General features: G+C 38.9%; 5 protein-coding genes and 1 long non-coding RNA gene across 17 annotated transcripts; 3 read left to right on the top strand and 3 right to left on the bottom strand.

The window, feature by feature from the left end:
• Positions 1 to 139: 139 nt before the first annotated feature.
• On the top strand, positions 140 to 4,121 carry LOC140797322 (hypersensitive-induced response protein-like protein 1). Of its 5 annotated transcripts, none has more exons than XM_073150674.1 (5): positions 140 to 280; positions 2,386 to 2,605; positions 2,945 to 3,065; positions 3,305 to 3,493; positions 3,578 to 4,121. In XM_073150674.1, the coding sequence occupies exons 2-5, from the start codon at positions 2,417 to 2,419 to the stop codon at positions 3,931 to 3,933; spliced, it is 855 nt and encodes a 284-aa protein (XP_073006775.1). In that variant the 5' UTR covers positions 140 to 280; positions 2,386 to 2,416; the 3' UTR covers positions 3,934 to 4,121. The 5 variants fall into 5 exon arrangements, with proteins under 5 accessions (XP_073006775.1, XP_073006777.1, XP_073006778.1 ...); XM_073150676.1 differs by lacking the exon at positions 140 to 280 and adding an exon at positions 350 to 561; XM_073150677.1 differs by lacking the exon at positions 140 to 280 and adding an exon at positions 1,426 to 1,540.
• A 194-nt stretch (positions 4,122 to 4,315) lies between these two features.
• Positions 4,316 to 6,914, bottom strand: LOC140797324 (mitochondrial outer membrane protein porin 1-like). The gene is made up of 6 exons (XM_073150679.1): positions 6,754 to 6,914; positions 6,604 to 6,671; positions 5,719 to 5,829; positions 5,371 to 5,460; positions 5,070 to 5,278; positions 4,316 to 4,891 (listed from the first exon to the last, which is right to left on the bottom strand). The coding sequence occupies exons 1-6, from the start codon at positions 6,794 to 6,796 to the stop codon at positions 4,585 to 4,587; spliced, it is 828 nt and encodes a 275-aa protein (XP_073006780.1). The 5' UTR covers positions 6,797 to 6,914; the 3' UTR covers positions 4,316 to 4,584.
• Positions 6,915 to 7,173: 259 nt separating this feature from the next.
• On the top strand, positions 7,174 to 8,540 carry LOC140797321 (uncharacterized). Its single transcript, XR_012110622.1, has 2 exons — positions 7,174 to 7,404; positions 8,187 to 8,540. It is a non-coding gene; the product is annotated as an uncharacterized lncRNA (long non-coding RNA).
• Positions 8,541 to 9,046: 506 nt separating this feature from the next.
• On the bottom strand, positions 9,047 to 13,264 carry LOC140797319 (hypersensitive-induced response protein 1-like). Of its 5 annotated transcripts, none has more exons than XM_073150666.1 (6): positions 13,044 to 13,264; positions 11,561 to 11,757; positions 11,052 to 11,172; positions 10,318 to 10,409; positions 10,141 to 10,237; positions 9,047 to 9,750 (listed from the first exon to the last, which is right to left on the bottom strand). In XM_073150666.1, exons 2-6 carry the CDS (start codon positions 11,747 to 11,749, stop codon positions 9,389 to 9,391), a joined length of 861 nt encoding a protein of 286 aa, XP_073006767.1. In that variant the 5' UTR covers positions 11,750 to 11,757; positions 13,044 to 13,264; the 3' UTR covers positions 9,047 to 9,388. The 5 variants fall into 5 exon arrangements, with proteins under 5 accessions (XP_073006767.1, XP_073006772.1, XP_073006768.1 ...); XM_073150671.1 differs by having other exon boundaries at positions 12,736 to 13,072; XM_073150667.1 differs by lacking the exon at positions 13,044 to 13,264 and adding an exon at positions 11,845 to 12,444.
• Positions 13,265 to 14,100: 836 nt separating this feature from the next.
• Positions 14,101 to 18,443, bottom strand: LOC140797318 (serine/threonine-protein kinase PBL34-like). Of its 4 annotated transcripts, none has more exons than XR_012110621.1 (7): positions 18,012 to 18,440; positions 16,903 to 17,240; positions 16,651 to 16,786; positions 16,054 to 16,190; positions 15,847 to 15,970; positions 15,269 to 15,446; positions 14,101 to 14,930 (listed from the first exon to the last, which is right to left on the bottom strand). XR_012110621.1 is itself a non-coding variant. In XM_073150665.1 (6 exons), exons 1-6 carry the CDS (start codon positions 18,214 to 18,216, stop codon positions 14,422 to 14,424), a joined length of 1,449 nt encoding a protein of 482 aa, XP_073006766.1. In that variant the 5' UTR covers positions 18,217 to 18,443; the 3' UTR covers positions 14,101 to 14,421. The 4 variants fall into 4 exon arrangements, 2 of the variants coding, with proteins under 2 accessions (XP_073006766.1, XP_073006765.1); XR_012110620.1 differs by having other exon boundaries at positions 16,903 to 17,243; positions 18,012 to 18,434; XM_073150665.1 differs by lacking the exon at positions 15,269 to 15,446 and having other exon boundaries at positions 18,012 to 18,443.
• Positions 18,444 to 18,794: 351 nt separating this feature from the next.
• Positions 18,795 to 20,863, top strand: LOC140797315 (putative pentatricopeptide repeat-containing protein At5g40405). Its single transcript, XM_073150661.1, has one exon. It carries the CDS (start codon positions 18,903 to 18,905, stop codon positions 20,763 to 20,765), a length of 1,863 nt encoding a protein of 620 aa, XP_073006762.1. The 5' UTR covers positions 18,795 to 18,902; the 3' UTR covers positions 20,766 to 20,863.
• The last annotated feature ends 248 nt before the right edge of the window (positions 20,864 to 21,111 follow it).

The following is a 21,111-nucleotide window of genomic DNA, read 5'->3' as shown; positions in this document are numbered from 1 at the left end:
ATTCTCTATAAACAATAAACACCCTGTATTAGCAAAATATGATTGTTTCGTATGGCCACATCGCCTTTTAATTCGATTTCTCTGATAACTTTTTACTATCGCAAATCCGCACCTGGATTGAGTCACCAACCTGCCCATTGTTTCAAGATATATATATATATATATATATATATATAAAGAATTTATCTATTCCTCGGTCATTACAAAGCCGGAAAAACGAACTATCCCAACTCCAAATTCAGAGAGACCAGAGAGGAGGACCAAATTCTCGGTTTCACAGGTAAGAATGACTTGATGTGCATTAGATTAGATCATATTTTGTTCCTGATAGGAGATTCTATTCTTCTTTATTCAAAGTAGGAACTTTTCTCTCACCTTTATTCCCAACTCTTTAGCTGATGATTCCAAACCCACTAGTCTTGGATTTATCCTTGGCTCTCTCAATTTACTCCTTGTGGGTATTAGCAATCTCTCCTTCTCTTTTGTTTTAAATTACTTGTTTCCCATCTTTGTCTGATGCCTTGTGTCGAATTGGTAAAGGAGACGGAGTTGAAGAACAGAGTAAGAAATTAAGAACCAAGAACTAATCCGTTGGTTACCTTTGGTTAATATACTGTAGTTGAGATTTAGTTGATATTTTCTTGGTTGTTGCTTGTTGGGTTTGCTTCCACCTTTGTCGCCTGAATTTTTTATATAAAAATCTCAGAAACATTTGGTGGCATGCTTATCCATGACGGTCCTGATGATTGGGTAGTAGGTCTAAATTTATTCTGTTAAAGAGATATTTATAGATATTATGGAAATCTGTATTTAACAGCCTATCTTTTAACATATTTGTGATTTACACTCTCCTATTTTCAATGCATACAAATCAAGCACTATATTTATTAAATATGTGTAGAAAATATCTTGGGTTAAATTAATATTAACACCATTTAGGCTGACAACATAAAAAGAGTATTTATTCAATTATAATCTTTTTCTTAGGATAACTAAAATACTTTTACTTTCTTTTTCTTCTTTCTTTTAGTACACAATGGAATGATTTCTTCTCCTTGGGTAAGAGATCTCAAAGTAAGAGAAAGGGAGCAAATTAGACCCGATAAAAAACTAAGGTTCAGTTGGGTTTAGTATTTTGAGTTGAGTATAGCTTGGGTATAATCTAGGTGAGGACATTTTGAGTTTAATAAACAGATCTAATAGCAACGTGTTTTCTACACATATTTAATAAAAACGTAGAACTTAATTTACAAACATTAAAAATGGAAGGTGTAATAAAAGGCTGGGTGTTAAATGTAAATTTTCCAAAATTTGATCCACTTGCTATCTAGAGATTTTCGGGAATAGCACAATCGTGCAAGTCAACATCCGGGAATAACTCTGAATTGGTATTTGTTGAAGTTGCTATGCAGTTTCCTCTTCTTCCAACTGATTGGTTTCAGCAGTCTTTTTTTATAGTTATGCAGCTAAAATATTGATTATTTGAAATTTCAACCAGAGTTACCACCATATGATGCCTTGACTTTCTTGAATGGGAGAAGTAAGGATATTGCCAGAATTATCCTATTGATATGCCTGCCTATATATGTCTCTGTCTTTCTGATGGTTTATTATGAGTTCTTGTGTTTGCGACCTTGATCTGGCATAAGGTTCTTATAACATTCTTTGCCTGCCTTTTCTTGTGTTAGTTTTTTTTTTCCTTCTTATGACTAAGATGATATTCTTTTGGGTTGTTTTGGAGTAATTTGAAATTTGTTCTTGATTTCTTAGCTGCAAGTTCAGTAGAACAAAGTGATTGTTGGTGTGAGGTATCTGCAGTGGGCTATTATGACTGATGGGTAGAAGGAGAATATTGCAATCTTAGAAATGTATAAACCTGTTGTTTCACTACTGAACTACTGATATGTTTAGACTTTAGTTAAAGTAAGCTAATTGAATTTTCAGGGTTCCATATTTTTTCTGAAACCATATAATATGCTCAGTATCCTTCATGAGACATGATAAATTCAGAGATGCCGACTGAATCAGAGAAAATTGGGCATCAAGTACACCTAGACCTTTTTCACGTATGGCAAAAAAGGTACATCGAAAGAATCAAAACTATGCATCAAGATGTACGCCAGATTGAGATTCCAGAAGGAACACTTTGTTCTACCTGGATACCATGTCACTAGAAAGCACCTGATTCATGTTCTACCATACAGCAACTGCACTTAATGATCTTGTCCATCTTGTTTAGTGTAAAGCATGTTGACTACTGGATGTTTTCCTCAGAGCATGAACTTATGAAGTCTTGGATGTATTATTCAGTGCAGCATGCATGTCTACTGTGGAGATCTTTCTTATTGACTCTTCTGAACTTCACTACAATGTTCTGAATATCAGGTGGTTCATAACTTGATAACTGAGGGAAATCATGGGCCAAACACTATGCTGTGTACAAGTTGATCAATCTACTGTAGCAGTGAGGGAAACCTTCGGGAAATTTGATGATGTGCTTCAGCCAGGATGCCATTGTGTGCCATGGATCGCTGGCAGACGAATAGCTGGCCATCTTTCGCTCCGATTGCAACAACTTGATGTGAGGTGTGAGACAAAGACAAAGGTCTGTTTTTCACTCTATTATCCTAACATATTTCGTACAGATATCTTTTGTTTCATTGTATTCACTCACTCATTTCCAATATGTTCTATCAAGTTGAAAATCTATCAGCATTCTGACGCTCATCAGATACTTGGTCTTGTAATCAATATCATGAACTTCTCATGCTGCTATAATGTTCTGCACTTTCTTTGCATGTTTCTGTTCCAGTTATGAAATTCATTATTCCTTCCATATTTGGATGCAGGAATTCTCAGCAGATAATATATGATATCTTTTACGATGTTAAATACTTGAATGGCTTGCTCTAGCTGAAAAGGAATTTTTTCCCATCATTTGCAGGACAATGTTTTTGTCAATGTCGTTGCATCTGTGCAATACCGAGCTTTGTCTCACAAGGCCAGTGATGCATTTTACAAACTGAGCAACACAAGATCCCAAATCCAAGCTTATGTCTTTGATGGTAGGAACTCAACACTCAACAGCATATCACGTGTTAATGGACTTAATTTTTTCCCTAATTGATTTTACTATTTACCTTTTTATTTGTTAAAATGGACAAGAATCCGGTCCTTAATTTTTGCAACTGAAGATAATCAATTTCAGCTAGGCTGTCATTAAAATGCTTGAATAGATTGTCATCTTCCATTTTTCACATTCTCTTCCAACTGTGTGAAAAAATTGAGAAATCTTTTGTCACAGTAATCAGAGCAACTGTTCCAAAGCTCATTCTGGATGATGTGTTTGAACAAAAGAATGAGATAGCAAAAGCTGTGGAAGAGGAACTGGAGAAGGCTATGTCAGCTTATGGTTATGAGATCGTGCAGACACTTATAGTTGATATTGACCCAGATGATCATGTGAAGCGATCCATGAATGAAATTAATGCAGGTACTCTATTCTAACGTTTAGAACATTGTTAAAAAAACCAGTGAGGGACAGGGTCTTATTAATTGTTTGCTTTACCCTTTTCAGCTGCAAGGCTAAGAGCAGCTGCTAGTGAGAAGGCAGAAGCTGAGAAGATTGTTCAAATAAAACGGGCCGAGGGAGAAGCTGAAGCCAAGCATTTGTCTGGTCTTGGCATTGCCCGTCAACGGCAAGCTATCGTCGATGGACTGAGGGACAGTGTTCTCGGCTTCTCAGGCAATGTACCAGGGACTTCTGCAAAGGATGTGATGGACATGGTCTTAATCACTCAGTACTTTGACACCATGAAGGAAATTGGTGCATCATCCAAATCTTCATCTGTTTTTATCCCTCATGGGCCTGGTGCTGTTAGGGATATTGCCACCCAGATCCGAGATGGATTACTTCAAGCCACACACAACTAAGTATATATTGTGAAGTATGTCAGAACTCTGTTGTTCTTGATATGAAACAGCTTTATTATAAAAATGTGTGTAAAAGGTTGAGCTCTGTAAGTGCCTTGTGCATTAGATGTTTTAAGATTATCTCATCTGTTTCTTCCAGCCGTTTTGTGTAATTGTGATTTCTTCAAATAAAAACATGTACTTTAGAACTGTGATTTGTCTGGCAAAGTTATTTAGACCTGCAAATAAACACACTCAGCATTGTACATCACAATCAATAAACCAATCAATAAATACTGCAAAAAATGTTCTACCTGGCTGCACACAGCCACATCAACATCACAGATAATAAGCTAAGAGCAACCCAAAAGAGACAGTAATATCACACAGGAACACTGATATCTTGCCAAAGGCCAATTTGATTCGACTCAGGAGTAGAGTATGAAATGAGGACACAAAGATCCGTTGCAGTCAGGTTAAAATTATTTTTACAGGTTGAGTATCAAAACAAGCAAAAGGCAACACCAGAATTTCATTGACAACAGATACCAAGGAGGAAAAAGGGGCATGCTGCCGCCAAAAAAAAAAATCTGGGGGCTAAGTTATTTTAGGATTTATTACATTGCACCATAATTGAAATGCAAGTGCATTCCTGGTGTCCTAAATCTCACATCAGGGCTTCAGCACCAAAGACAAGCCAACTTTTGAGCTCTTCTCAATCGCCTTAGTGTCAACCTCTGCAGAGATGGTAAAGAATGATTTGGGCCTCCACTCGTGCTGGATGAGCGCATTAGCCTTGCCATAATTGTTGAAGCGTGTCTTCACTGTGGTAAGAGGATCCAATGCATGTTGTGTCCCAAAGGTAAGGGTATTTTCATTGCTCGAGAAGCTATGGATGAGTTCTGCTCCGACTGCAGTGTTCGACAATGGGCTCACCAAGTGGTAGTAGGAAGCACTCAGGCTATCTCCCTTGTTATTCCTACAACAATTTTGAAATCACTCATATACAACAAAGTGCAAAGTAAGCTCAAACTAACAATTTACATTCCCATAATACCGCCATATAGTATATCTTGTCTAAACTTGGATTACTATTGATAATATAGATAACTGTTTCCTCCCTTTAATATGTTAATTGACTTTAACGAGTCACTCACAAAGTCAAGGATGCTATAAGATCTGCAGTGGTGATGCTTAATCCTGAATTGTACTTGGTGAAATTCCCAGTTGCGGTATCAAATGATATGTCAGCACCAACAGAGAGAGTGTTAATTGCAAACACACTAGAAATATTGACGACGGGATTAGCAGTCAACCCAATACTTGCATTGACACCTGCATAATCATGTAGATACTGAAGTTCAACCTGCAAGCACAAAGAACATAAGATCACAACATGGAAAAGATTATTCAAACAAAATATCTTTATTTAAGTTGCTACTTTGAGAAAGTGAAAACCTTTCCAGACTTCTGATCTGGAACAGCAAAGCTAAAAATTGTCTTTAGCCCGGGCGTTGCAAGCTCGTTGACTGTTATTGTTGTTAAAAGCTGAAAAAAGATGCAAAACAAGAGCATCAGAATGTTGCTCATGCAGGCGATTGCATAAAAATGTCTTTTAAGAGATCAATCAACCAGAAAAGACGCATGTAAATTGTTATGCCCAAACATTTTCACTATTACAATGATCTAAACATTCATTTATGCAGCGAACCAAATGCACCAAAGTGCCATACACATGAGCAGAGAAGTAGATATTCAAGAGCAGCTAAGCAGAGACAGGTGAGATAGAGAGATTGAGAAGCTTACATTTGAATCTGAGTTTGCTTTCACATCTACTGTGATATTCTTGTTCTTCAGCTGGGACTGGATCTCGCCAAAAATCACCTCATTTTTCTTTGTGCCCGAAGCGGTAATTGCCTAAAACAAGAAAACAGGATTATATAAAAACTAAACTCCGCAGAAATCAACCTGTAATAGCCAGAGAAAATTATATCTATGATTTCCGAAGGATCATTAAATGCAAGCAACATAATTTGGTCCAGCAAAAGATTCTTCAAAACCAAAAAGCTACAACTTATTTTAACATATAGTCTATACATAGAAATGTATCCAGCTTTAAACTTGGGTAACGACACATATCAAATGAAGCAGGCAGAAGAATACACTTATGCACTTTTCCATATAAGAAACTGGTTCCGACACCACGCAGGTCATTCTTCCACTAGGTTTAACTTGCTTAGACATCACACACTTAAAAAACAATGAATTTCTTAACGCCTACAGGCTCATTTCATTTGGATTGACAAGCATAGATCTCGATTATACAACATCGTATCATTCTATAATGAGTTGGACTTAACTCTGTGAAAACAAAATAGCTTTGGTCCATTAGGTAAAGTATCTGTCTCTGTAGACCAATCGTGCTAATTAACTTCTCAACAAGAGTGATCTAATGGGAATCCATGATTTGCAACAACAATAATAACTATTTATTTTCAAAAGGCGCTCCTAGTCATTTAATCTCATGTAATCAAGAAATCATAACAATCACAGTATCAAATGAACATCAAACGACTTCACCAAATCGATAAATTTCAAATAATAAAGCACCAATCAGAATTATAAAAATAAACACCAAAAACTTAGCAGTCTAAGACTAGAAGGAAGAAAAAGAAGAAGTGAAGCACTCACAACTCCATCGGATGTGTAGGTAGTGATGGTAAATTTCTGGTCTGTGTGATAGTCCTTGTAGAGAAGATCTTAAGGAAAAAAAAAAAGAAGTTAAAAAAATAGCTCAAAAAGATCTAATAATAATCATCATAGATTCGCAAAATCAATTACCTCTAGCCTTCTTGCCGATGTCGGGGTAGAGACAAGGCCTCATCTTTATCTCACTCGAGATCGAAGAGCCAAGCAAAGAGAGAATAGTGGAGAAAAGAAGACGGCGGAGAGAAAAGACGACTGTTTTTTCCTTTTCTATTTTTTCTTCTCTTATATTTTTGGAAAGTGGGAAATGGAAAGAGGAATTAATACCTATATCTTTTAATTTTTAATTATTTTTTTCCTGGAGCTAAAGTTAGGAAACGTAGAGTTATAATACCCCTTCGATTGGATGCTTCATTACATCGACGGTTGAGATTGTAATAGAGTTAGATTACCAAAAGTATTGGTCCAACTCAAAGCCCAGGGGTCTTGTTTTCTGTCAATATTAATCGTCGGATGTTTAGTCTTATAAGTTTTGAGCCGTTCGATCGGAGATATGTGGCTATTTTAACTCCCCGAGAAGAAAATAAGATGAGTTCGGGGGGGAGGCTCTGACCTGGCGATGTGGCCGTACGAAAGCAAAGGCGGAGTCCGAGGAGCCAGCGGCCGAGATAGAGGAAAGGACGAAAATACCCCTCCGCCGGCCCTCCGAACTCCGGCTCACCTCATCGCCCGCGTGTTCTCGCAGCTTGACTGCATCGATCTCCTCAACTGCTCTCTCGTCTGCAAGTAAATCTTCAATTCTCCACTCAAATCGATTCTGTTATCTTTTATACCTGTCTGCCGTTTGTTGAAATGCCTGTGCGAGAATTGGTGATGGGAGAAGAGGTCTCATCTTTATTGTTTTAGCGAAGAATTAAAGAAATTGGAGCTATGGCAAACTTGTAGAATCCAACGGTGTATCACTATTGGTTACAAGTTTGGATAATCTTTGCAATGTTAATTAGGACAAAAGGAATGCAATTTTCTGTAGAATTAAGTGACAATAATGGAAGTTGTGGTGTAGAAGGATATGCTCGACAAAGATGGATTTCCACTTCACTCAGATAGTTATTGTGGAACTTTCGGAAGTGAGTTCTAAGCAGGCTTTTGTGAAAAAATTAATATATAATGGACAATTATAGGGATATTATGTGATGATAAGTCTTCTCTCCTCATACCCAAATAGTCAAAATTTAGCCACCGCAATCTATTCGGTATTGTATCGGGGATAAGACTACGTACATCATGGCCACCGCAAACTCCACATCGACATGAGCTTCATGCACTCGGATAGATTGTCTTTTCTTTGTTCTCAGTTTATTATGCATTGGACTTGTTGGATGTATGAATGACTTTCTACTAATACATATACTTGCTAAGGTTTGAACTTTGAAGCTACATAATTGCTGATTGATTGAGAGGAGATTACAACTGCCTGCAATTTATATTTATAGCATTGCTTCAAGTGGTGATATTCTTTGAGTTTACTGTATATTTGTTGAAGTGGATTAGTTTTTCTGATTCCTCAGGCAGTGGTACAAGGATTCAGCAGAACTGAGAGAGGGTTGGAGGAATGAGTACTTGGAGGCCTGGAATCTGTACGGGCTTTACATTAAAAAGGAGACACATCCACCATCCTCTACTTGTTCAATCAGAGGTGTGCATAGTTGGTGTCCCTGATTTTTTGCTGTTTCTTGTTTGCTATGTCCAATATGAAGTATTGAACTTGTGAAACTTCCATTATGATAAAATATGGAAGAGTTCTATAAATTCAGATTGTGCTTCTGATTATAAGTTATGTTGCATATTTACAGGATGTAAACTGTGTATGGTCATTGATCTTAATGTGTTATTTAATATTTAATTTTCAGATACTTTATCTATATCATGAATGTACATATATATATCATTGCGTGCACTTGTGGGGCTTGCACATTTGAGTGCATGCTGGTGAATCACCCTTGCGATGTTTCCGGTATTGACATACATGTGGGAACAGTTTACCTGATTAATAGCCAATTTGAACACTACTTATTCCAATAGCAAAGGAAGATATTGGCGTCAGGAATGGTCTCTGATGAGCCTTAGCCCCATGTATAAGACCACCACTCTAGCCCCTCAAACCATGATGCTAGATTGTGATCTTGTGAGAATTCCTGTAATATTGAACTAGCTAGCTTCATCTTAAATTTTGGTATTTTCTGAGGTGTCCATCTTAAACATTTTTCAGTCGTTTTGGATTATGATACATCTCTGCAAGTATTGTGCATAAATCCTTCTGTGGGAAGCAAATATATGGACTTCCTCATGAGTAAAAACAAATGATGAGACATAAGGAGGCAGCTTAATTACTCGTGTAGCTTTTCTGCACTAGAATTGCGAGTAGCAGTAGAAATAACTATCAATCAGCAGTATGATTAACACTTAGAACAATCACTTACAAAGTTTGTTGGCTTCAGATGCCAAATTGCAGGCTTAATATTTACAGGATCTCTGAGTGTGACCTTAATGAACAAGAACAGCAAGCTAAAGAAGTACTCTCCTAAGAAACATCATCTATTTCAGTAGACTCCAACCTAGACACATAATATGCACACCATATCCCAATATTCTGTCTCCATTATTTTGCCTAAGACACATGCATTGAAAAGACAATCACAAGAATACGAATACTGAAGCAGTTCGCCAGCTAAACCATCACTAGAAAACTAGATTCTTTTCATCGTACTCCTCACATGTGAGAGGTGTTCGCCTGAAGGAGACCGTCCCTTATCTGTGAAGCTACGTCCCTGACAGCCCCGGGCCCATGGGGAATGAACACAGTTGAAGACTTAGAGGAGGCCCCGATATCCTTCATGGTATCAAAGTACTGAGTCAGCAGCACCATGTCCATGACATCCTTCGCGGAGGTGCCGGGCACATTCTCTGAGAAAGCAAGCACGCTATCCCTCAGCCCATCAACTATGGCTTGGCGTTGCCTTGCAATACCAAGTCCTGCTAAGTACTTGGATTCTGCATCTCCTTCAGCTCTCTTAACCTGCAATATCTTCTCAGCTTCAGCTTTTTCATTGGCAGCCACCCTCATCCTTGCAGCTGTTGCAAAGACTAATAAAGTTAAAAGGGTCTGCAGGAAAACGAATTTTTACCTCTATAGGTAGGTGCCAAACATTTTTTACAATTAAACCCAACGTTATCTGCAACAGAACAACAGTAGTTTCCACCTCATACTCTCATAGTACAAAATAAGAATTTATGCAACTGATACTGATCTCAGGACACTAAATGTGGACCCTAAAATTTGAATACATTAAGGAACACACCTCTACAAATTCTTCTAAATATTATCTCAAAAGTTAGATACTTCATAAACAAGAAACAGTCAATTTAAAATGAAAGATCATCTCCAAGAAACCAAATCATAGAATCTGAAGATGGAAAATTAAGAATTTTAAGTGCATTTAACAAAGATATGTCATTTCTTGCCTGCATTAATCTCATTCATTGCTCTCTTAACATGCACATCAGGCTCAATGTCAACAATGAGTGTTTGAACAATCTCATAACCATACGTAGACATTGCCTATATCATGAAGAAATTCGATCATTCAATAAGTTATAAGATGAAAAGTAGCACCAAAGAAAAGAAAAAACATTGATTACCTTTGCAAGTTCATCTTCCACAGCTTTTGCAATATCATTCTTCTGCTCGAATGTATCATCTAAACCCAGCTTTGGAACGGTAGCCCTGATGACTAAACAGCAAAACATAGGTTCATTTATATTTATGTTTTGTAAATCCGATATGCCGTTAAACTTGATAATTACACCCTTCTACCCTCAAAAAGGTTCTATGGCTCTACCTAGTTGCTAATGGAAAACCACCCATACTATACATCCTTACAAGTCACGAAATGAAAAAAAGAAATCAAACTGCAAGTAGTGATAAAGAGGAAGCAGAAAATCATTGATTCATTTCCTCTTCCGATTAAATAATTCAACTTGCCTTTTCCAAAATCAATATATATATGGCTGTAGAAGTGGCTTGATTTAATTTGTTATCCCTTGACATAAGGGTAAGAAATCACAAATATTACTCTGTTTAACTTAAGCATTATAGACACCTACCTTCACAACTACTAATCATTTCAGGTACAAAAGACTCTGATATATTGGTAGGATAAATAAATAAATTTCTTTAACAGAGAAATATAATTGAAGAACAACGTCGTGATACATAAAGGAAAAGTAGATCAAGAACTCTAGGGCCTTCAGGTGACTTTGCCTCAGAACGCACAAACCTTAAAAGGTTCCATAAACTACAAAAGTATCGCCAAGAAAACACAATTGCATATATTCTCAAAAATAAAATTAAACTAGCCCAATGGCAACCTTACCATCAAAAACATAAGACTGTATTTGCGCCCTTGTATTGGTAAGCTTATAAAAAGCATCGGATGCCTTATCAGCAAGGGCACGATATTGTATCGATGCAACAACTGTGACGAACACATTATCCTGAACCAGAAAGAAGACTTATATAAGAATCATAGCGAATCTTAGCTTTAAAGGACCATGATATGCATGTTGCCTTTGATATTTATAAGGCACAATAGAAGAACAGGCATGGGAAATGACATAATCAAAGTGATATATTGAATCTTTAAAATCTATTTTGCATATGCTATATTCTATTGCAATATTACTCCTAAATAAGTAAGTTCCTGACATACGTTCTTCGTTGATATCTCAATTGAAATGCATGAGCCAAATGAATAAAATGACAGGAGGAATTTCAAGATCACTGTGCAGATTTATAAAAGCACTATGAAATTGCTTTATGACCCAGGTATATTCCTTTCCAGAATACAAAACACCAAATTAAATGAGGTAAAGGAGGACAGACCTTTGTCTTTGTCTCACAACGGACATCAAGTTGTTGCAAACGCAGTGAAAGATAACCAGCTATCTGCCTTCCTAAGCACCACGGCAAGAAGTAGCATCCAGGCTCAAGCACCTCATCAAATTTTCCAAAAGTCTCCTTAACAGCTACATTTGATTGGCTCACTTTAATGCAACAGAACGCCTGCCCCATGTCTTTATCTATATAGATGAAAAAAAAAATTATTCATATTTTTCTAACAACTCTTATCTAGAAGTTTGTATTTGTAATTCTTCTCATCTTACAACCTCCCCAACTTTAGCTTCACTACCAGTCACCTGACTTCTCCTAATTCTTTCTTGGAGTTATCTAAGCTACATTCAGTAACACAGCTCAATCTATAAACATTATGAGACAAAGCAAACAATATGGCTGGCTCCTCTAATTCATACAAGATAAATAGGCTCGAGAATCCCCATGTCTGCAGTGGTAATTAAAGAATCACAAGGAGAATGAGTTGCAGGCCAACATTTTGGACAAGGAAAGTAAACAATCTCTCCATGTGTAGAACGAGTGATATTTGTTCAATGACCCATATCCTTCTGCATACAGCAAGAACATATGAAACTAACTAAAATAGAATGAAGTATGACAGAAGAATAGCAGATGTTAAAAGAAAAAATCCCAAATCAGCGCTAGGATATGTATTAGGAGGGATCAAAGAGAATTGTCACTGAAACACTTGAACACAGCAGAATGGAGATGAAGAACAAGTGACAATTAAACTCCTGACACTTGAATGGTTAAAATGCCAGGAAGTCAATTAAGCAAAGCAATCGTTTGAAAGGTAAAACATACATCCAAATTCCAACAAGGCTCATCCACCTAACCGATGATCAGAATATCACAATCTATTGCTGTCAATCATACGGCAGATATTTGTAGATATAACATCCAAGGACAAGTGACAATTTACTCCTGACCCTTGAATAGTCAAGATGTCATGAAGTCAATTAAGCCAAAGAACCGTTTGAAAGCCCAACATACATCCAACAAGGCCCATCCACCTAACCAATGATCAGAATGTCACAACCTATTGCTGCCAATCATACCGCAGATATTTGTAGATATAACATCCGAGGAATAAAAAAAAAAAACAAATAGAATACCGACACTATTCCTTCAACTTCAGCAATTACCCAATAGGGATCAGCCTGCATACAAGAATTTTCAATTCCTCCACCCTGATGTTGACCATAGCAGCATCAGTCAACACGATCTTATCCAGAAATTCCTTCTTCTCCAAATTGCTCAGTGTTAAATTACGTGAAGATTAATCAAAACCATATCAAGACCTCATCCACGAAATCGAAGAGAATCAGGGTCACAGACCATTCCAATCCTTGATAAGAAACAGATCGCGAGCGAGAACTCCAACAAGCAAAAGAGATCGACGAAAGGAATCGGGTTAAAACATAAAAACGAGAAAAGCAAGAAGTTCTCTCACCTCAACTCAGGAATGAGTACTATCTCCACGCGAACAAGAAACCGGAGCTAGGAACCGGTTTTTATAGAGCCGTGATGGAACTCGATACGAAAGAGGCGTCGAAGAAACTTCGACAGTTACCCGACAATAGAAAGGGCTCTCCTTGCAGACTCTGTGCCCCGCTCGCACAGCTCCTCGAAATGAAGGGTAAAGAGTAAGTACACCGCGTTGCAGTTGATAGCGAGGAACCCGGTGTGGACCCCGGCCGCACTAATACTGAAACGTAGTTTTGGCCCCACTAGCCCACTGATGAAAGAATATTTCTTCTTTCAAAGTTCTTGCAAGTTAATATTTATATGTAAAATCCTCAAAACACTGGTTTTTTTTTTTAATGCGTACTCTTTAATAAAGCTTTATATTTGAATTTATATATTTATATATACATATTAAAGTTAATCAACAGTAGAAGGATAATATATATATATATATATATATATATGGAATAATGATTGCTCTCAAAATAAAGACGTCTTTGTTATTTCATTTATTTAATGCCTCAGATTTTAGTAGTTACCAGAAAGTAAGTAGAAAGGCATCCGTAATAGATTTTGAAGGGTATTCACGCTAATATGAAGTTAGAGGGCTATGCAAGCAAACAAGAAGATTTTGAGGGTTATATATATATGCACCCAAAAAAAGAGAAGCATTCTTTCTATGCATCAGAAATAAGAACTGTACTAGTCATTCACAGTATTATTGGACGTAAATTTACTAATTTTAAGTGCCCAAAGGCCAAAGCAATGTTCTTTTAGAGAAATACTAGTTCTACAAAATATGCTAAAAGAATCCCCAGTTCAGTTGAAGGCATTTCCACAATAGTAAGTATCACTTGACCAACACCATCAAAATGTAAACCAAAGGCATCTTTATCTGATCCATACGTAAAGACTGTAATCCTAATGCACTGATATGAATAAGAAGGTGCAATTCTCCATATATCATTCTATATCTGACAGCCCAGCTGAGCGTTTAAGAGTAGTTAACAATAAATCACTAATCTAATGTAAAGGGTATGAAATTTGGAAACAGTACAGAGGATAGCATCATAAATATTCTTTCGCAGTTACATTTCAGATAAATTATCTGAGGGTAGCATGATAAGTATTCTCTCACAGTTACATTTCAGATAACTTATCTGCGTCAAAGGTTACACAATTCCCTCGTAACTCAAGGAACCTTTATCATGAAACAGATAAGTGTTTTTCTTTTACTTCAATTAAAAGGTGACAAACCATTTAAGAGTTCTATCACCAGAAGATTGCAGATCACCGCCTGCACACATAATTCTTGATTCAACCAGATTCTGGATTTCTCGGCTAATCAAAAGAAAAGGATGTAGTTACGGCTTCTTTCCATTGGGCTTCGGCGATTGGCGGTATGGAGAAGCATGTGGACCATTTGAGAGGCTCCTCATGGGCTGTGGTGCATTCCTTGTCAATGAATTCTGTGATTTAAGGCCATTCCTCCCATTAGAACTGCTGGCATGCATTAAGCGTTGTGCTTGCATAGTTTGGAAGAAGTAGGAAGAGCTGGCCGTGTCTTTAAGATTAAGAAGTGGTTTGAGAACTTCCACTACTTGGCTCATGAGAGGCCTAGCCTTGGGATCGCGACCGAGGCAGGCATGTGCAAGCTGGGCTGTCTTTTGGGCACCTTTTACAGAAAAGTTGCCCTCCAACCGAGGATCTATAAGCCTGTAGAAACGCCGCCTTTCTCCAAGGTGGGGACGTGCCCATTCCACCAAGTTGTGCTCCATATTTGGCCGGTTTTTGTCCATTGACCTTCGACCTGTCATCATTTCAAGTAGCACAACGCCGAAACTGTAGACGTCACTCTTTGATGTCAGATGACCTACAAACAGGAAAGAATTAAAGTTGATATAGTTTGGAATCCAGAATGTTAGTTAAAACCTGAAAATAAACAGTAAAAGTTGGAGATCTCCTCCAGAATGTTTATATACAAATGCTTCACCTACCTTGTCTTACTTAACAGATTGTAAGGGACCAAAGGAAGCTCAAGTATTTCTTCTCAGTGCACTTTACTACACTACTTCATTCCTATCCTAAATAAAGCAATTGCTAATACTCTACTAACTTTATTTCACTAAAGTCATCCAACCCCTACAAATATTCTCACTGTAAAAAGCACGAAGAAATATATTCTCAAGCTTCAATCTTCATCTATCTTACTAGTACAACAATGTAGAGATCCCTTTGATTTCCAGATTCCATCTTCCCATAGTTTGTCAAAGGAACTTCCCTTCAAGCAATAGATTTGCAACCAATACACTAAAATCAGCAAAATGTTAGAAGTCAGCCAGTTGTTTCTTATGACATCCACCCTTGCGAATAAGTTTTTCTGATGCTCCTGAAACATATTAGCTCAAAATTTTCACTTAAAGACAATAAAAGCAAACATCTAAATTTAAGTAAAAATAGACTACGGAATAGATTTAGTGCACTTCCTATTACAATATATTAATAGATTCTGGTGACAGGATTAATTGATATGAAAGGCGCTATGACTTAAAGATTATTCCATTGCAAAGTCCTGGTCAAGTCCCAATTGGTTAAAGCATGCTAACAAGAAACTAACAAAATATAATAAGCAGAGGCAAGATTGAATGAAGCATAAGAGAACATCATCTGAAAGCACATACCAATTCATTAGTCCAAATGTTCCAGTAGACATAAAATTAGGACACATTTGTTAAGATCAACTTCAACATTACTTGAGAAAAGGCAGCACCAACCAATGATGAACTTACCAGTCATTACATACTCTGGAGCTGCATACCCATATGTTCCCATAACTCGTGTTGACACATGAGTTTTATCACCCTCAGGACCATCTTTGGCCAGACCAAAATCTGATAGCTTAGCATTGTAATCCTGAAAGAGGTACGATTGCAAGAATGAGTAATCACAGGGATGAAGGACAAAAGAAAGAATATATTCAAGGATTCCTTACATACCACATCCAGCAGAATATTTGATGTTTTAAAATCACGATATATTACTGGAGATTCAGCTTCTTCATGAAGGAATGCAAGGCCCTTTGCTGCACCAAGTGCAATCTTCATTCTGATGGACCACGGGAGAGGCAGCGATCCTGTTGTATCATATAATGATCAATCACAGATGAACTCAAATAAAGGAAATAAAGTAGTCCAAGAAATTTAAAAGCCATTGAAGGAAAATGGAGTTGGAAAGAAGGCTCTTTCCTCTCTATCATTCCATATCCATGGATGAAGAAACCATGGTACTTCTTTTGTCAAGCTCTGCCTAGATGAGAAGAGAGAGAGATGGAAGAACATAGAGGGAAGAGAGGAAAGGAGAAAGGCAAATGGAAATCCATCATTTGACAACATTTAGTATCGAACATCCTTGACACTTGTAACATCAGAGAGCTAGAAAGATGCCAAGTAATGCAAAACAGCTGTTTTCTGAACTATATTTGTTAAATGCTAAAAATAGCAGCAAACAATATACACTATAGAAAAAGAAAAAAAAAACAATGAAAGTAGCAAGATAAGTGACAATTTATTCCAAGAAAAAGGTTAGTCACCTACTTCTAAACAGATGGTTCTCTAAACTTCCACGGGGCATAAAGTCATAGACTAGCAGCCTTTGGTCGTCTTCAATACAATATCCAATCAACTTCACCAAATTCGGGTGTTGAAGGTTACCAAGGAAATTAACTTCTGCCTGCAAAAAAAATTTGATATAAATGCAAACTTGCTAGTGACTGGATAAATTAGTAAGACATAATCTTGCTGCATTATCAGTTAATAACTCAAAATAGGAGTTGGGAAAAGACATACCACCCACTCTTTATGCCCTTGAAGTCCATCATGGTTGAGTGTTTTGACAGCAACTGTTAGTCCTGTACCAGGTTTCACAGGAGCAGTTCCGTTCTCCTCAATCCATCCCTTAAATACACAACCAAAGCCTCCCTCTCCAAGAAGACTCTCAGGTCTAAAGTTTCTGGTAGCATATTTAAGTTCATTGAAAGTAAATTTACGCAACTGAGAAGCTACTTTCAGATCCTCTCCTATCTTAGAGGTAGATGAAATACTTTCAGTATTACTGGTGGTTGTCGAACCACAAACTACTTGTCCAACTCGTTGACCCCGGCTATCATCGTTTGTCGATCTACTTTCTGCTGATTCATGCATAAAATAACATTTTAAGTTGTAATTTGAAAGAATTAGAAACTACAGAAACAATAAATTTTCAACCAGGTAAAATTCACACAGGAAAACCATGCATATCAATAGAGTAACAATAAAATGAATTCCGAAATTTTCTTGTAATCGTCGGAGCCTCCAACAAATATCATCATTCATCATCAGCTGAGCTTCTTGCCCAACAACATGGAGTCAGCTAAAGCACCACCATAAAGATTAGTAGACTCCAAAAGAGTTGACAGATCGCATAGGTGCGAGAACTGATGTTTCCTAGATTAGTCAACCATTTGAATACTTTCATATCTAAGTGCTCGCAGCTTATCAAGTGCAAATACATATATTATATCGCAAAAAAAAAGTGTAACACAGTAAGAGTACGCAAATGCACCACCAAGAAGGAATTTTTTTTAAAACTATTTGTGAACCTCTGTTCTGCACTTAGCGATGCATGCCAAGATAAGTTTTGGACTAAGAAGAATACACTAAAATTGCAACAAAAAAAATACTCCATTGCTCTAATCTGGCAGCAAAATGAGAACTTCCCTAACAATATGTGCTTAGTTCTCAAGATGCCAATAACAATAAAGTCGAGCACAATACACCCAGCAGTATAGAGTTAACATCATCCACATTATTCAAAAAAAATTAAAGCATAAAACAAAGCAATAGCCCCAATGACAAGCATTGCATCTAAAAATAGAACAAAAGTACAAGAAACTAACAATCTAGAGCGAGTAAATTACCAAAATGGGTGCTGGCGCTGCTGATAGAAGTATCCACCTTGGATCTCGACGAGATGCAACTCCCCATCAACCGGAACTTAATCCAACAGCCCTTCTTCTCTCTTGTCCGACCCGTCTTCTTCTTCTTCCTCTTCCTGCTCTTCTCCTTCGATTTCCCCACACTCTCCCATCCCTCAAACTGCACCTCGTCCAGCCCTAGTCCCATCTTCCCCACACCGAGCTCTTCAAAATCCCATCAACCAGCTCAAAAGCCTCAAGAATCTCCACAAGCCCACTTAACTTCTCCGGTTTCGGTAGAGAAACCCGGAAATCTAACACCAATCAGCAACCCCCAAGGCCCCCCCATGAGTTGATCGGCTCTGAGCTCCAAATTCCTCCTGGAATCCTCTCGAGAGGTGTGCGGTGGGTTAAAGTGAGGGGGGAGATAACAGAGGAGAAAGAGAGGGAGGAAGAGTGTGGGTATGGAGAAATGGCGAGAAAAGAACGGGCAAGTCGGGCAGGGGCATGAGGGACGAGAGTGCAGGAAGTCGGGCAGCTCGGGCAAGCAGTGGGAATTTGGCAACAAAAAATAAAAAAAAGAATTGTTGCGGGCGGCGCACTCATACATACGTCCGTTTATATATCTTTTATGCGAGAATCCAATATCTACCGTTCGATTATAGAATAATTTTATGCGCATTCGAATTCGGTGGTTTAATTATAGATCAAACAAAAAGACTTAAAGTCTTCTCTTATATATAAATTAGAGAGCTTAAATCAACCCACGACGACTTAAAACTTTGGTATAAGAGGATTGATTCATAATATCTACGGTTAAGGTTGGTAAATTTAGTGGGGAAGAATAAATGCAAATTTGCATGAAACTTTGGTTGCCTCCTATTTCTCTTCCAAATGACATCCTTGAGAAATTTAATCTCGAGACACAACCCATTGGCTCTAATTGACTCCACCACCACCATCACCCAAGTCCACCAAATCCACGCTAACTTACTCGTCGCCGGCTTCCTCAACGACTCCTCCCTCTACGCCAAACTCGTCGCCGACTTGGCCCTCTCTTCTCCCCTTCTTCTCCCTTACTCCCACCTCCTCCTCGACCGCTCGCCTCATCCCCCTTCTCTCTTTGCCCTCAACTCTCTCATCCGGGTCCATTCCAAGGGCCCAACCCCTCTACTCTCCTTCCACTTTTATCGCCGCCTTCTCTTCTCCCTCTCCCCCGACCACTTCACCTACAACTTCCTTGTCCGCGCGGCCACTTCCATGGCTGGCAGCGGCGGCGGTGATGGAGGAGGAGGGCCCGCCGTCCATGCCGCCGCTCTCCGCCGTGGCCTCGCCGCCGATCCCCACGTGCAGAGCGGGCTCATCCACATGTACGCCGAGCTCGGCCTCCCTTTTTCTGCACGTGCCGTCTACGCCGAGATCGAACACGAGCCCGACGTGGTCATCCGGACTGCGATGGTTAGCGCGCTTGCCGGTTGTGGCGATGTTGACTTAGCCCGGGGAATGTTCGACGAAATGCCGCAACGAGACCCCGTCTCTTGGAATGCGATGATTTCCGGGTACGTCCAGGTGGGTCGGTCGAGGGAGGCGTTGGAGCTTTTCTCGGAGATGCAAGCGGAGGGCATCCGTATCGGCGAGGCCACGATGGTGTCGATACTCACTGCTTGCGCACATTTGGGTGCATTGGATCAGGGGAAGTGGGCTCATGCGTATGTCCAGAAGAACAAGCTTAGGATCACAGTGACGCTCGGGACCGCGCTGATTGATATGTACTCCAAGTGCGGCAATGTGAGGAGAGCAATGGAGGTGTTCTGGGCAATGCGTGAGAGGAATGTTTACACTTGGAGTAGCGCACTTGGTGGGCTGGCGATGAATGGGGCCGGCAAGGAATGCCTTGAGCTGTTCGAGCTGATGAAGAAAGGTGGGGTGGCACCTAACGGGGTGACGTTCATGTCAGTACTGCGGGGCTGCAGTGTGGCCGGATTGGTAGACAAGGGCCGCGAGCATTTTGATTCAATGATGGCTCAGTATGGCATCGAGCCGTGGTACGAGCACTATGGTTGCATGGTTGATTTGTATGGCCGAGCCGGGCGGGTGGAGGATGCCGTCAATTTCATCAATGCAATGCCAGTTGAACCGCATGTCGGAGCTTGGGGGGCTCTGCTCAATGCTTGTAGGATACATGGAAACATCGAATTGGGTGAGTACGCGATGAATAAAGTCATTGAGATCGAGTCAAAGAATGATGCTGCTTACGTCCTGTTGTCGAACATCTATGCCGACTCGAGGAACTGGAAGGGTGTCAGCAGTGTTAGGGAGTTGATGAAGGCTAAAGGGGTGAGGAAAGAACCAGGGTGCAGTGTTATAGAGGTTAAAGGTGAAGTCCATGAGTTCTTTGTAGGCGATAAATCCCATCCTAGATACAGGGAGATTGAGTTGATGCTGGGGGAGATGTCAAGAAGGCTGAGGCTGGCAGGGTATGTGGCAAAGACCAATGAGGTGTTGTTTGATATCGAGGAGGAGGAGAAGGAGGATGCTCTTTGCTGGCATAGTGAGAAGCTAGCCATTGCATTTGGGTTGATTGCATTGGATGAAGGTGTGGCAATTAGGATTGTGAAGAACCTGAGAGTGTGTTTGGATTGCCATGATTCCACCAAGTTGATATCAAAGGTCTTTGAGAGGGAGATCATTGTGAGGGATAGGAATAGGTTTCACCATTTTAAGGATGGCTTGTGTTCTTGTATGGATTACTGGTGACAGTTTAATCTGCTGATTTCTTTCTTAGCATTGCTGAGCACCAGAGAAATAATTGGTGGACATTCATATGACAATTTATATGTTAACAAAGTTTTGCAGAATAGAAAGTTTGTAGTCATAGAAGATTTTTTATATTAACACACCAAAATTTCCAGCTATATAAATATCAAATATCGAATTTATCATTTTTCTGATAGCTTTTAAATTTAATTTAAATTTGTTTTCTGGGCACATTAAATTATTCCGGACCTGAAGTGAGAGAGAGAGAGAATATAGTTGGCAAATTAACAATTTGAGGGGTGGTTTATTCTAAGCGGACTCGGATCCTATCTGGGTGAGGCGGTTA

Source organism: Typha latifolia, chromosome 11, assembly GCF_019914945.1.
Source record: "Typha latifolia isolate L0001 chromosome 11, TyphaL0001v2, whole genome shotgun sequence".
Lineage (NCBI taxonomy): Eukaryota > Viridiplantae > Streptophyta > Magnoliopsida > Poales > Typhaceae > Typha > Typha latifolia.
This window is presented reverse-complemented; position numbering and strand designations above follow the sequence as displayed.